At 38.0% G+C, this 14,123-nt stretch overlaps 1 protein-coding gene across 3 annotated transcripts in view; it reads left to right on the top strand.

The window, feature by feature from the left end:
• The window catches only part of LOC115214434 (doublecortin domain-containing protein 1-like), a 299,436-nt gene that overhangs the window by 108,247 nt on the left and 177,066 nt on the right, over positions 1-14,123 (top strand). For all 3 annotated transcript variants that reach the window (XM_036504819.1, XM_036504818.1, XM_036504820.1), the window contains 3 exons: positions 612-778; positions 9,851-9,943; positions 13,527-13,616. In XM_036504819.1, the coding sequence (XP_036360712.1) occupies positions 612-778; positions 9,851-9,943; positions 13,527-13,616 (350 nt within the window). The remainder of the gene's footprint in view (positions 1-611; positions 779-9,850; positions 9,944-13,526; positions 13,617-14,123) is intronic.

Below are 14,123 nucleotides of genomic sequence, written 5' to 3'. Positions count from 1 at the left end.
AAACTTGTAGATAGATCAGAAAGCAGTTAAAATCTGTAGAATCTGAATGTAGAAAGAAGAAAGAGAGAGAGAAGTACAGGGACAATGATGAAAGCCACTTATGCACACTTGTAGCTATAGAGAATCAAAAAGAGAAGTGATGGGTTGTTTCAACAGCAGATGGGGTGGTTAGAATGATAGGAGATATTAAAGGGTTGGGGAACAGAAAAGGGTAATCAGTAGAAAATAAAGTGGGAAGAGGTTATATTGAAAATGAAGGATGGATATTAAAGGATGTGATTCCAGAGAGAGAGGGGAGTAATGAGTAGCACAAAGGGGAATAAATATGTGTAGATTCTGCTACCATATGATTACAGCAGCTGAATAGTGCCATTGTTAGAGGAGTGATGGAAGAATGGGTGTAAGGGATATGAGAGACAGAAAGCTCAACAGATTTCTGTCTCTCATATGGGTGCAAGCGCAGACCCCAGTGAGTACATAAACATGAACTTAATGCTTTTAGGACCTTACTTTCTCTCTAATTGTTGGGTTTTCTCTATTTTGTAAATGACTTTGAGCTTTTATAAGAAACTAATGTCTCCAAATACTTCTTTTCTGTTTTTGTTATACAGTACCTGCATTGTCTGACTGTCTACAACAGAGTAAAAGCCTGGCACTTGGTCCTCTTTGGGTGTCAACAGGAGAACCTTTTGAACCTTCTGGAGCAATGGAGTTTTTACTGGACATGAAAAAAGTTTTAAAAAGGAAGTTAAAACGTGTTAAATCTCACAGAGATGAGGTAAGAGAAAATTATAACATCCATTTCTAATATTGAAGCTGTACCATAAATATTTCTGAATATGTGAGGACCATTGGTGCAGATTTTAGTGTTTATAATCATGGTGGGACTCATAGGTAAGATAACATACTTTCTTTCATGTGGGTATAGGCTGATAATTTTTCATTTCTGCAATTTATGTTGATGTCTGAATTATGAGAATTTTATCATGTGATTCTTTTCTCAGCTAGGGACAACCTAGCTGTGTGTGTTAGTGGATATTTTCTTTTTGTGCTGTTCATAAAACGTGTCGAGCTGGAAAATGGTGATAACTGTTAACAAAAATCATCTAGCTCTGCTTTTTAAGAGGAGTGAAAGAAAAACATCTCTAACTTGAGAAACAGTTGGAGTAAGGAACAGGTAGGACATCCAACTATAAAACAATGCCTTGTCATTATCAGGATCATCATTTTAACATCCACTTTTCTATGCTTGCTTGGGTTGGATGAAGGTTATTAGAGTAGATTTCCTATGACAAGATGCCCTTCCTGTCACCAACTCTCACTTGTCTCCAAGAGAAGTAATATTTCATGTTTTTATTGGAAACGAATTGTACTGCTTATATGACAGTGACACTCACAAGTAAAGGCTCTCTTTTACTTGTTTCAGTCATTAGACTGTGGCCATGCTGAGGCACCACCTTGAAGAACTTTTAGCCGAATCAGTTGACCTCAGGACTTCTTTTTTTAAAGCCTGGTATTTATTCTATTGATCTCTATTGCTGAACCGTTAAATGATGGGGACATAAACACACCAACACTGGCTGTTGAGCAGTGGCGGGAACAATCACAGACAAAGAAGCACACACAAAGATATATATATTTACAATGAGTTTCTTTCTGTTTCCATCTACCAGCTTCACTCACAAGGTTTTGGTCAGCTACAGGCTATAGCAGAAGACACTTGTCCGAGGTGCCATGCAATGGGACTGGACCTGGAATCATGTGGTTGGGAAGCAAGTTTCTTACCACACTGCCACGCCTGCACCAATATCTATCTATCTATCTATCTATCTATCTATCTATCTATCTATCTATCGATCTATCTATCTATCTATCTATCTATCTATCTATCTATCTATCTATCTATCTATCCATCTATCTATCTGTCTATGTATCTATCTATTTATCTATCTGTCTGTCTGTCTGTCTATTTATCTATCTATCTATCTATCTATCTATCATCTATCTATTCATGTATCTATCTGTTTATTTATCCATCCATCCATCTATCTATCTATTTATATATCTATCTATCTATATATATATGTATGTGTGTATGCAAACAGGCTTATTTCCATCAACTAAGTCCACTCACAAGGCTTTTGTTGGCCCAGGGCTATAGTAGAAGACACTTGCCCAAGGTGCCACACAGTGGGACTGAAGCTGAAACCACACAGCCATACTTGCATTTTGGTAGTAGTCATTCATCTGATCCAAGCTGGTATGGCAAAGAAAACCTAAAATAAATGATCAAACAAAGGAATACACACACCTACTATATTCACACATGAAATTTTTTTCATTCAAGACTAAAAACAAGAAGATGGTTGGTTTATTAATGAGGCATACTGTCAAATAAAATACCTGAAATTCTTTTTCAATTGCACACCTGTTTCCCAAATGATAAACTCAAGATGTGAACAAGTATTCACTTGGTAGAATGTGGGAAAATTTCAACTCATGAATTTTATTCTTTTATTCTTTTACTTGTTTCAGTCATTTGACTGTGGCCATACCGGAGCACTGTCTTTAGTCGAGTAAATTATTATTTGTAAACCTAGTACTTATTTTATTAGTCCCTGTTGCCGAACTGCTAAGTTAAAAAAATAACTCTTCATTCAAGAAGACATTTTTATTCTTTCATTCTTTTACTTGTTTCAGTCATTTGACTACAGCCATGCTGGAGCACCGCCTTTAGTTGAGCAAAATCGACCTCAGAGCTTACTCTTTGTAAGCCTAGTACTTATTCTATTGATCTTCCTTTTGCTGTACTTCTAAGTTACGGGGACATAAACACACCAGCATCAGTTGTCAAGCGATGCTGGGGGGACAAACACAGACACACAAACATATACACACATATATATATATACATATATGCTAGCATGGAAAGCGGACATTAAACGATGATGATGATGATGATGATGATATATATGTATACTAGCAGTATCACCCGGTGTTGCTTGGGTTTGTTTCGACTCTTTAGAATTGGAATTTTTGAAAAGTCTTGTTGTTCTCTTCAAGTGAACATTTTTCCAGTTGAAATACACTGAAAAATGGTGACACAGCAGTCAAAAATTGTAAAAAATAGGGATTTTCATAGAAAAAAAGCACCTGTTTGATGTAAATAATTTTTGGTGTCAACATGGTCCGATTTGAATTTTATCTTCTACAGAATGAAGAGCAAGCCTTCTTCTATCATACTCTCAATTTTGGTCAACTTGCACTGCAGGGTCTCAAAGGAGATAATGTTAGTTGAAGGCTACCAAACCTGCTACACACAGACAACTTCAGCTTTATATATATAGATTTGCTACACACTACTTTCCATCCTTAATAATGAAACTTGGTAGATCCAAAAGTTAAACACACAGATACACACACAGACACACAAGTTGAGTTTTATATATATAAATTTCTCAGGGGAGAGTTTCAGGGAGTCGCTGGCGATGTATCGTGATGATCAAAAATCCGGCCTGCTAAACTTTGGTTAAAGTGACTCAACGCAAAATGGTCATAATTTGATTCAAAGTGTTAAAAATGTTATGAAAACAATTGGTATGTGTTCACAAAGTGCAAACGATTAATACGAAAAAACCCTCCAGGCTACATCCCGAAAATTCATTTCTTTGCCGAATTTCTACAATGTTTATGGCGATTTGTTTTTATATCTTGATTTTTTATTTTTCATGCAATTTACGGATGCTTGCACGCATGGTGAACACAGTTCACGTCAAACAGCTGATTGAGTAAAGTTCACTATTCAATGCAGGGGATAAGGCCTAAACAAACACATTATCGATTTTTGCACTTGCGAGATGAATTTTGGAACAGAAATAGCGCAGTTCAATTTTCATTCGCCTAGACTTTAAGTGACCCATTTTTGGTGGTTCTATGATTTGTTGGCTAGGAGGAGATGTGCCGGGAAGTTAAACACACAGATACACACACAGCCACACAAGTTGAGTTTTATGTATATAGAAGATATATATATATATATAGCAAGAAGTTGAGGTTATAAGAGATAATGGTGTCATTTTTTTTTCTCTTTCTTCACTCCTCTTCCTGTTTTTGATTTGACCTTACTAACACACTCCCTATTTTTAGGTCAGTTTAAATAAAAACCTTTGACTCTGCAACACTGTATATAAATTCTCTACTGGGAATGACCAAGTTTAAAAATCTGGTGGATCTCACTCATAAGGGAATCTTACATTGCTTATAAACTCTATATTTGGAAGGACTCATTTTAAACTCTGTTGGACTTTTGGACTTTACCCATAGGATATTGGACTATTGCATATATACCATTATTCATAAAAATAGATTTACAACTTCAATACCCATACATATCTTGCATCTATTTTCTTTCCTCAACCTCACTCTCTATTTTGTATCACATCTAAACTAACTATGACTTAACTATCCTCTCACGCCATCTCTGATGAAGGGATATTATTAATAATTATCCTAGAAACAGCTGTAAGACCTTCTATCTATAAATGCTCTAATATCTACACAGGCTTGGTTTTTTTAATCTTATTATGCAAAAAATTCTTTATATATATATATATATATATATATATATATACACACAACAGGCTTCTTTCAAGGCTTTGGTCAGCCTGAGTCTATAGTAGAAGACACTTGCCAAAGGTGTCACACAGTAGGACTGAACCCAGAACCATGCAGTTGATAAGCAAGCTACTTACCACACAGCCACTCCTGCACCTCCAATTAAAATGGATCTTTTGTAATTCTAATCATTAAGCTGTTATCTGCTTTTGACATTTGATGCTAACTTCATTTTGTAACTAATTTCTATGGAAATTTATAGACAAACTTTATTTACAATCACCATAAGTCAATAAGTGAAGACTAAAATTTTTGCAAAAGATCTGAATACATCAATATTTCTTTGAATACTTTTGTTTTTCTTCTTCTGCTGTATTTTACTGGTAAAAAAAAAATCAATAATAGGTTTGTGTGATTTGTGATTTTTATTTTTATTATTATTATTATTACGTTTTTTTTTTGTTGTTGCGAGTGATCTCAGATAGTCTTGTTAATGGAACCTGAGATAATTTCACAGTTTTTGTCATAGAATCCCTTTTTGTAATTCTGTGACTTTTGGAATATGAACATCTTTTTCTTGCATCATGAAAATATGACGATGAATGACATAACGTGAGTGCTGAAGAAGGGAGAAGAGGAGGAGAAAGAAGAGGAAGGGTAAGGGGAGGAGGAAAGGGAAGGGGAGGAAGAAGAGGAAGAGGAGAAGGAAGACAATGAAGAGGAAATGGAAGAGGAGCAAGAAAGGGTAGGGAGGAAGAGGAGGAAGGGAAGGCAAGAAGAGAAGAAGAAGAAGAAGAAGAGATAGAGGGTGAGAAAAAAGAACAACATTGATGATGACAAGGTGATGATGATGTTGATGATCAATGATGATGATGATGATGATAATGGCAATAACAGAAACATTTATATATTGTTCAGCAGATGTTCAGAAAAAATTAAAATGTCAGTGATTTTCAGAATATTGTTGAGTTGTTGCAGGATATTAAATGTATAAACAGATTGGCAGAGGGGGAGAGAGAGAGAGAGAGATAGCTGTACAGCAGTTTGTCTGAGAAAAGAATGTGTCCTCTTAGAATAACAGGCCCCAAAGCAAGTGAACCCGACTATATGAGTAGGGGTTAATTTACTAATTGAGATTGATTTTTTTTTATCATTCCTGGAAATAAATGGTAGAATATTGGTAAAATAATGCGGTATCAAGCAAAATGGTACAAAGAAAAATGATTTTTTTGTTCAAACACTGGCATTGCATAAGAATATATTTAATAATGTAATAATGGGTAACCAATGCCACAAATTAAATTTAGTGCCATTATTCCTCCACCTATAGCTGGCAATTATGAATTTGGTTGTTATGCTCCCTATTTAGTATGGAATCAGTTCCCTTTGATGCTGTGAGACACCATAGATAAGCTGTGAGTTTGATCTGCTGTGGGCAATGGTCATATTGGTGATTGGTGTTTTGAAATAGAATGGAAAATTTTATTGCCTTCACAATGTTTACCATTTTACAAAACCAAACTAGAAAACTGGACAAAACAGAGAACAGAGTTGGAAAAAATTAAAAAGAAAAACGAGAAAAAGAAAAAGGGAGAAAAGGAAAGAAAAAAAACAAAACGATCACCACCTTGGGTTGAAAAGTTGTGGGTGGGGGGCGCTGGAAAACCTTTCTAATGGCTATTAAGACACGTCAGTACACTTGCAGCATTGCCGTGGGTGATGGCGAGGCTGATGCACTGGAACAGCAAAGCACCCTCACGAGCCTCACCAGTTACCTCTGCAATGTGAGTTGCCAGTGAAGACAGGAATCTCGCAGTCAGTGGTCTGACCCCAGCAAAAGTCTCAAACGCCACAAGATGGAAAATGTAGATGGCCAATAGGTTGTGGTATTTCAGGATTTTGTTTTAAAATGAAATCTAGACTAGGAAATGGTTTGTTCTTCTCTGCCTGTTTCTCTTACCTTCTCCTCATGACAGTCAGTGTGGGTGTGTGTATGTGTGTGTGAATGTGTGTGTGCATGTATGTGTGTGAATGTGTGTGTGCATGGCGATATTACAAACAGTTAAACACACACACACACATGTACCATTCAGAAACATACATACAGAAAGAGAGAGAGTGTGGAGAGATGTTGTACATACATACAAACATAGCTGGATGTTCACACATAAACAGGTTTACATAGAGAGAGAGAGAGAGGGAGAGAGAAAGAGAGAAAGAAAGAGAGTGAGAGAGAGACATTAAAATGTCTTATGTCAAATAAATCATTATCAGATCAAAATGGTTTGTGTCAGAATAACTTATGTGGTGCCTTTTACCACACACATTCTCAGGCCCATCCTTAACTTAGGATTTAAATGGAGTAGACAAAAACTGCATAGAAGCTCTGCAGGTGGATTCTATGTTTAATTCAAAGATAAAGCTTTGATGTTACAGACCATATCTTGGTTTCTATGAAAATGTCCTGATGTTTAATACATTATTTACATTATTTACATTTGACGGATATTTGTCCTCATCTTGTTTGTTGTTAACACAACGTTTCGGCTGATATACCCTCAGGCCTTCATCAGGTGTCTTGGGGGAAACTTTGAACCTGGGTTTTCATTCCTAAGGTATTTTTCAATGTCATTATTATTATTAGGAATGAGAACCCAAGTTTGAAATTTCCCTAAGACACCTGATGAAGTCTGTAGGGTATATCAGCTGAAACATTGTGTTAACAACAAACAAGATGAGGACAAATATCCGTCAAATGTAAATAATGTAAATAATGCACATAATTCCTCATCTCCTAAATATAGAACTGTACTGATGTTTAATGTTTCTTGCTTCCAACCAGTTCCTCAAGCTTGACATCTATATCACCCTTCTCCTTCCTCTGTTTCTTTCCCCTTCAATCTCTCTGGTCATCCCTAAATTCTCCAGGCCCTCTTTCTTCATCATAAGGTAAGCATGGTCGTAAGTCTGTGTATGGTAAAAGACACCACGTATGGTGGCTATAAGACATTTTGATACAAACCATTTTGTGTAACATATGTTACACAAATTGATCTCGAGTTTTGGCACAAGGCCAGCAATATCATGGGAGAAGCTTTGTTGATTGCATTGACACCATTACTCAAGTGGTACTTGTTTTATTGCCCCCCAAAAGATGAAAGGCAAAGATGACTTCAGTGAGATTTGAACTCAGAACGTAAAGATAGCTGAAATGTTGCTCAGCATCTTGCCCAGTGTGCTACCAGTTCTACCAGCTATGTGGTATGTAGTTTGCTTCCCAACCACATGGTTCTGGGTTCAGTCCCACTGCATGACACCTCAGGCAAGTGTCTTCTACTGTAAAAGATAAAATCTAAAATCTAAAGACTAAGCCATGAAGTTATGGCGTTGGCTGTTGCTGCTGTTGCTGCTACTCCCTTTAGCCCTGAGATCCAGCCTTGTCTTAGTCATTTATTTGATTCCACACCTTAGCAAACCACATGACTCTGTTTCCTTCAGTTTACTTAACAGACAAAAATAAATTACTCTCTAACGTCATGGTTCAGTGGTTAACAGTAAGAAGTGCACCCAGCTGTAAAAAATTTCAACTCTCCCCTCCTCCACTCCTTTCATTCTTTCTTTTTACTTTACTTTCTATTTTTATCTTCCTTCTTTCTTTCTTTCTTCCCTCTTTTCATTTCTATTTTAAAAAACTTAACAAAAAAAAAAAACACAGACTTCTTGCAACGGCTCTATGGTTGACTAACTCACTTAGTAACCATGTGCATTCAGGTTCCATCCTACTCTGCAATCTTCTACTATCAATTCAGGATGACCAGTATTTTGTGGGTGAATTTCATAGATAGAAACTGTGTTTAAACCCACCAGATCATCATCCTCATCATCATCATCGCCATCATTCAACATCCAGGTGCCATGCTGGCAGGCGCTGGATGGTTTGACAGAATCTGATGGGTGCAAGGACTGCATTGTACTCCTCTATATGGTTGGATACCCTTCCTAACACCAACAACTCTGAAGAGTGTGTCATCATCATCATCATCATTGTCATTTAACGTCTGCTTTCTATGCTGGCATGGGTTGGATGGTTTGATTGAGGACTGGTGAGCCAGAAGGCTGCACCAGGTTCAATCTGATCTGGCAAAGTTTCTACAGCTGGAGGCCCTTCCTAATGCCAACCACCCCAAGAGTTTAGTGGGTGCTTTTACGTGCCACTGACACGAGGGCCAGTCAGACAGTTCTGGCAATGACCATGCTCAAAAGGTGTTTTTTTGCATGCTACCTGCATGGAAGCCAATCCAGCAGCAGACAGACAATTTCTGTGACCACATCACCCCTAACATCTGGTTACCTAACTCCCCAGACTGCAACCCCCTTAATTATTATGTGTGGGGCACATCTGAGTGAGAGACCAACAAAACTCCTCATAATTCCAAAGATGAACTGAAGGCAAGGATTATGGCAGCATTCACCAACTTAAACAAGCAGACCATCCAGAATAGTTTTAGGAGTTTCTGAAATCTTCTGGAGTCTGTGGTTGAAGCCAATGGCAATTTTATTGAATAAATTTACTCTTTAGTATTTCAAGATACTTTTATGTAATTTTGGTAAATGTATCTGTTAAAATGAGAAGTCAGTGTTATTTTTGTGTAATTTAGACAACAATATATTCACCGCACCCTGTATATATATATATAGTGACTGTCTTAAGTTTCCATATACCAAACCCATCCACAAGACTTTGGTTGGCCTAGGGTGAAAGTAGAAATACCATGCTGTGGAACTGAACCTAAGACCATATGGTTGGAAAGGAAACTTATTACCACATAGCCATACCTGCATCTGGCTATTGAGAAGTAATACCTGAACTTGGCCATTGAAAAGTCAGCTTGTACAACCACAAACATCTGGCAACATTGCTTTCAAAGGCAAATTCTGCTGATCTCATGGCTGTGTGTCTGGTACCAAGGCAATCTAGTTTACTGTGCCGCACTGACTCTTGCAGGACACTTCTCTAATTCTTGACCAGTTTCTCTCTATATTTATTTTAGAATTACAATCGCTGACTTTAAAAAGAAATCTGACTAAAAGAGAAAGAAATATATTTAAGAATAAATTTATCTGATTTAATATCAAATCATTTTCGTTGAAGTTATATGAACAGATCTAAATCTATTCACATTATCCATTATCCAAGAGATTATCCACAAGATTGATCATTTTCAATTGTTTTCAGTTGGTTGCTGACAAATCTCTTGATAAAAAGCATCAGTTCTCTTCTAAACTTCCATCAAGAGGATCTGTTGAACAGCCTGAAGAAATATCTAAGGTTGGTAATTTCCAATTCAATTAATAGTTAATTGCAGTCTTCATCAAGTAATTCAATTTGTCTATTTTCTCTTCAGCACAAAACAAAAAGGGAAATAACATTATTATATGATATATTGTTGCTGTCGCTGTTGTTGTTGTTGTTGTTGTTCGTGGTGGTGGTGGTGGTGCTGCTGCTGTTTACCATTTCGATCTTAAATTATTTCAAAGAAAATAATTTTTAGAAAACTTTAAAAATTATACTTTTTCTTCTATTTCTTACGATAAAAATATAAAAAAAACAAAAGAATAACATTTTAAAAATTAATTTGTGTTTGTTTTATTGGATGTATTTTTGTGCATAAATATATATATATATATATATCCTTCTTGGGACACAAAGCTCCACTTGGGAAGACCTACTGAGGCAAGTGAAAATCAAAATCAAAATCGTATTCGATCAACATCAATGGAATTTGTAGCTGTGATACCAGTGCCAGTGACACGTAAGAGAACCATCCGAATGTGGCTGTAGCCAGCGCCGCCCTGACTGGCCTCCGTGCCAGTGGCACGTAAAAAGCACCATCCGATTCGTGGTCATTGCCAGCTTCTTCTGGTTTCCGTGTTGGTGGCACGTAAAAAGCACCATCTGATTCGTGGCCGTTGTCAGCTTCGTCTAGTCTCCGTGCCGGTGGCACGTAAATAGCACCATCCGATCGTGGCCATTTGCCAGCCCCGTCTAGCACCTGTGCTGGTGGCTCGTAATAAGCACCCACTACACTCACGGAGTGGTTGGCATTAGGAAGGGCATCCAGCTGTAGAAACACTGCCAGATCAGACTGGGCCTGGTGCAGCCTTCTGGCTTCCCAGACCCCAGTTGAACCGTCCAACCCATGCTAGCATGGAAAGCAGACATTAAACAACGATGATGATGATGATGATGATGATGAGGATGATGATCATCATCATCAATTAACGTCCGTTTTCCATGCTGGCATGGGTTGGACAGTTTGACTGAAGACTGGACAGCCAGTGGCTGTACCCAGGCTCCAATCTGGTCTGGCAGAGTTTCTACAGCTGGATGCCCTTCCTAACGTCAATGACTCCGAGAGTGTAGTGGGTGCTTGTTTTATGTGTCACTGGCACAGGAGCTAGTAAGGTGGGCCTGGCAACAATCATGTTCGGATGATGCCTTTTACATGCTGCTGGCACAGGAGCCAGTCAAGAGGTACTGGCGTTGGTCATGATCAGTTGTGGTCACAATATATATATTTATATATCTTAGACAAAATGAGATAACAAAACCAAGGCTGTTAGGAATTTTCAGGACATTTATAAGGAAAAAGATATAGATATAGTCTTACAGCTGTTTCTGGGATATTATGGATATCCCTTCATCAGACACGATGTGAGATATCCATATTATTCCAGAAACAGCTGTAAGACTATATCTATATCTTTTTCCTTATAAATGTCCTGAAAACTCCTCACAGCCTTGGTTTTGTTATCTCATTTTGTCTAATGTATATGCTAATACATACTGATACATGACCCACATTAGATTCCTCACTCCTATCACTATTGAACCAAGAGTTTAACTATGGTCTGTCCATTGCACTTATTTAGCATTACCTGCCACTCTTTGGGTCTTCTAGATACTAATACCTCTCATATATATATACACTCACACACATATATCATTATCATTTAGCATCTGTGTTCCATATTGGCATGGGTGGAGAGTTTGACGGGATCTGATGAGTCCAGGAATGCATCATGCTCCTGTGTCTGTTTGAAATGGTTTCTACACTTTACAGCATATAAAAGGGTGCATTCTTCATGTCACCAGCACCAGTGAGGTTGCCATGCAGCTTGCAAGACTATGAGCCCAAAGTGTATGCATGTGGGAGGAACTTTACACTTGGGGAAGAGAGGAGTAAAGTAAAGGAGTTACATGACTAAATCAAATGTGTGTGTGTGTGTAGGTGTGAGTGTGAGAGAGAGTTATGGGAAACAATTTTTAATACAAGCACAAATTTTCTTCCCTCATGGTTCTGGCTTTAGTCCTACTGCATGGCACCTTGGGCAAGTGTCTTCTACTATAGCTTTGGGCTGACCAATGTCTTGTGAGTGGATTTGGTAAATGGAAACCCAAAGAAGTCCATTGTGTATATGTATATATCTATGTGTATGCATCTGTGTGTTTGTCTCCCTCCATTGTTTGACAACCTGTGTTGGTTTGTTTATGTCTCTGTAACTTAGCATTTCAGTAAAAGAGACTAATAGAATAAGTATCTGGCTTAAAAAGCACAATAAGTACTAGAGTCAATTCATTTGATTAAAATTCTTCAAGGCAGTGCCCCAGCATGGCCACAGTCTAATGACTGAAACAAATAAAAGATAAGTAGCAATTATTAAGCTGCTATATTTACTGGCATGTGGAGGCACATGGCCTAGTGGTTAGAGCAGCAGACTCATGGTCGAGAGATCGCGGGTTCAAATCTCAGACCAGGCGATGTGTGTGTCTATGAGCGAAAACACCTAAGCTCCACTCAGCTCCGGCAGAAGGTAATGGCAAACTTCTGCTGACTCTTTCACCACAACTTTCTCTCACTCTTTTCTCCTGCATTTAGCAGCTCACCTGTGACGGACCAGTGTCCCATCCAGGTGAGGAGCCTATACGTCAATGCAACCAGGAAACCAGCCCTTATGAGTCAGGCGTGGCTTGAGAAGGAACAAACAACATATTTACTGACATAGCTAATTGCTACCCACTTTACCTTCTGATATTGCCAGACAGCTGAACATCCAGCAGCCTTCATGATTCTTGTAGTCCGCTTACTGACACAGTCCAGCAGACACACAACCATAAAGCAGCCTTCAGAGCTTTGCAGCAATGCAGTTATGATAGTTCCTTTTGCCTGCTAGCCAAGACATAGCTTGACAGAGTCTTATAGCCTAGTAACCAGGGCAATGACATGCCTTTAACTGCCCTGCAAGCCTGGAAACATTGACAGTAACACAGCCTACTGGTCCTTTTGGAATATGTTGCCGCATTTAGAATCTGACTTATTCTATACATTATGCCACACACAGAACACCGGCCTATACATATGTGCACCATCATCAACTGAACTTCTACACACGATATCTTTTCAAGCGTAGATTTTTATAAACATAAATAGGTGCAGTTGTGGCTGTGTGGTTCAGAAGCTTGCTTCCCAACCATGAGTTCTTAGGTTCAGTCCCACTACATAGTACCTTGGACAAATATCTGTGTGTGTGTGTGTGTGTGTACTGTTTTGTAGACATCATGTGACAGTTGTCACGTAAAAGTGGTCTCCATCTTTTCCAGTCTTGTGTATAAAACATGCTTGGGGCCATGGGAAATATCACCCTTGGTTGGTGACAAGAAGGGCATTCAGCCATAGAAAATCTGCTTCAACAAATTATTTGTGACCCTTGCAAACATGAAAAAGGGGACATAAAATGATGAAAAGGAGGATGAAGCAGATACACACACACACACACACGCACACACGCATGCACGTGCACACACACTCACACACATGTAAATTATGGTATTATTTTTGTGTATATTTCAGTTTGATTCTGATATTTCTGACTTGGAAGATGCTATAGCAACCATCAAATCAAAACTTGAATATCTCAAGGAACTGAAGCAAGAGAAAATGGTAAGTAATTCTGTGAAGACCATAACCTTAATTCGAAAGATAAATCACGATCTATTGAACTTCTGAAACATTTCAACTGTTCAGAGATTAATTACAAGATTTTCCACTCTGCTTTTTGTTACGCTTCAATATTCCATTATATCTCAATATTGATTTCAAACTGATTTCAAATCTTAACACAAGGCCAGCAATTTCAGGGAAGCGGCCAAGTCAATTAAATTGACTCCAGTGTTCACTTGGTATTTATTTTATCAATCCCAAAAGGACGGAAAGCAAATTTGACCTCAGTGGAATTTGAACTCAGACTGTGAATCTGGACGAAATGCCACTACACATTTGCTAATCAATGTGTTAATGATTCTGCCAGCTCACACCTGACAGTACAGTAATCCATCGACTATCACAGGTGTGGTGTTTCAAAACCTCCCACAGAAATAATTGAAATCTAAAAAAATATAAATACCTATTGGCCACAGAAACCCACGATGTACTGAGGATTCCATGATA

Source organism: Octopus sinensis, linkage group LG7, assembly GCF_006345805.1.
Source record: "Octopus sinensis linkage group LG7, ASM634580v1, whole genome shotgun sequence".
Lineage (NCBI taxonomy): Eukaryota > Metazoa > Mollusca > Cephalopoda > Octopoda > Octopodidae > Octopus > Octopus sinensis.
Note: the sequence above shows the minus strand (reverse complement) of the source record. Positions and strands in the feature narration are given on the sequence as shown.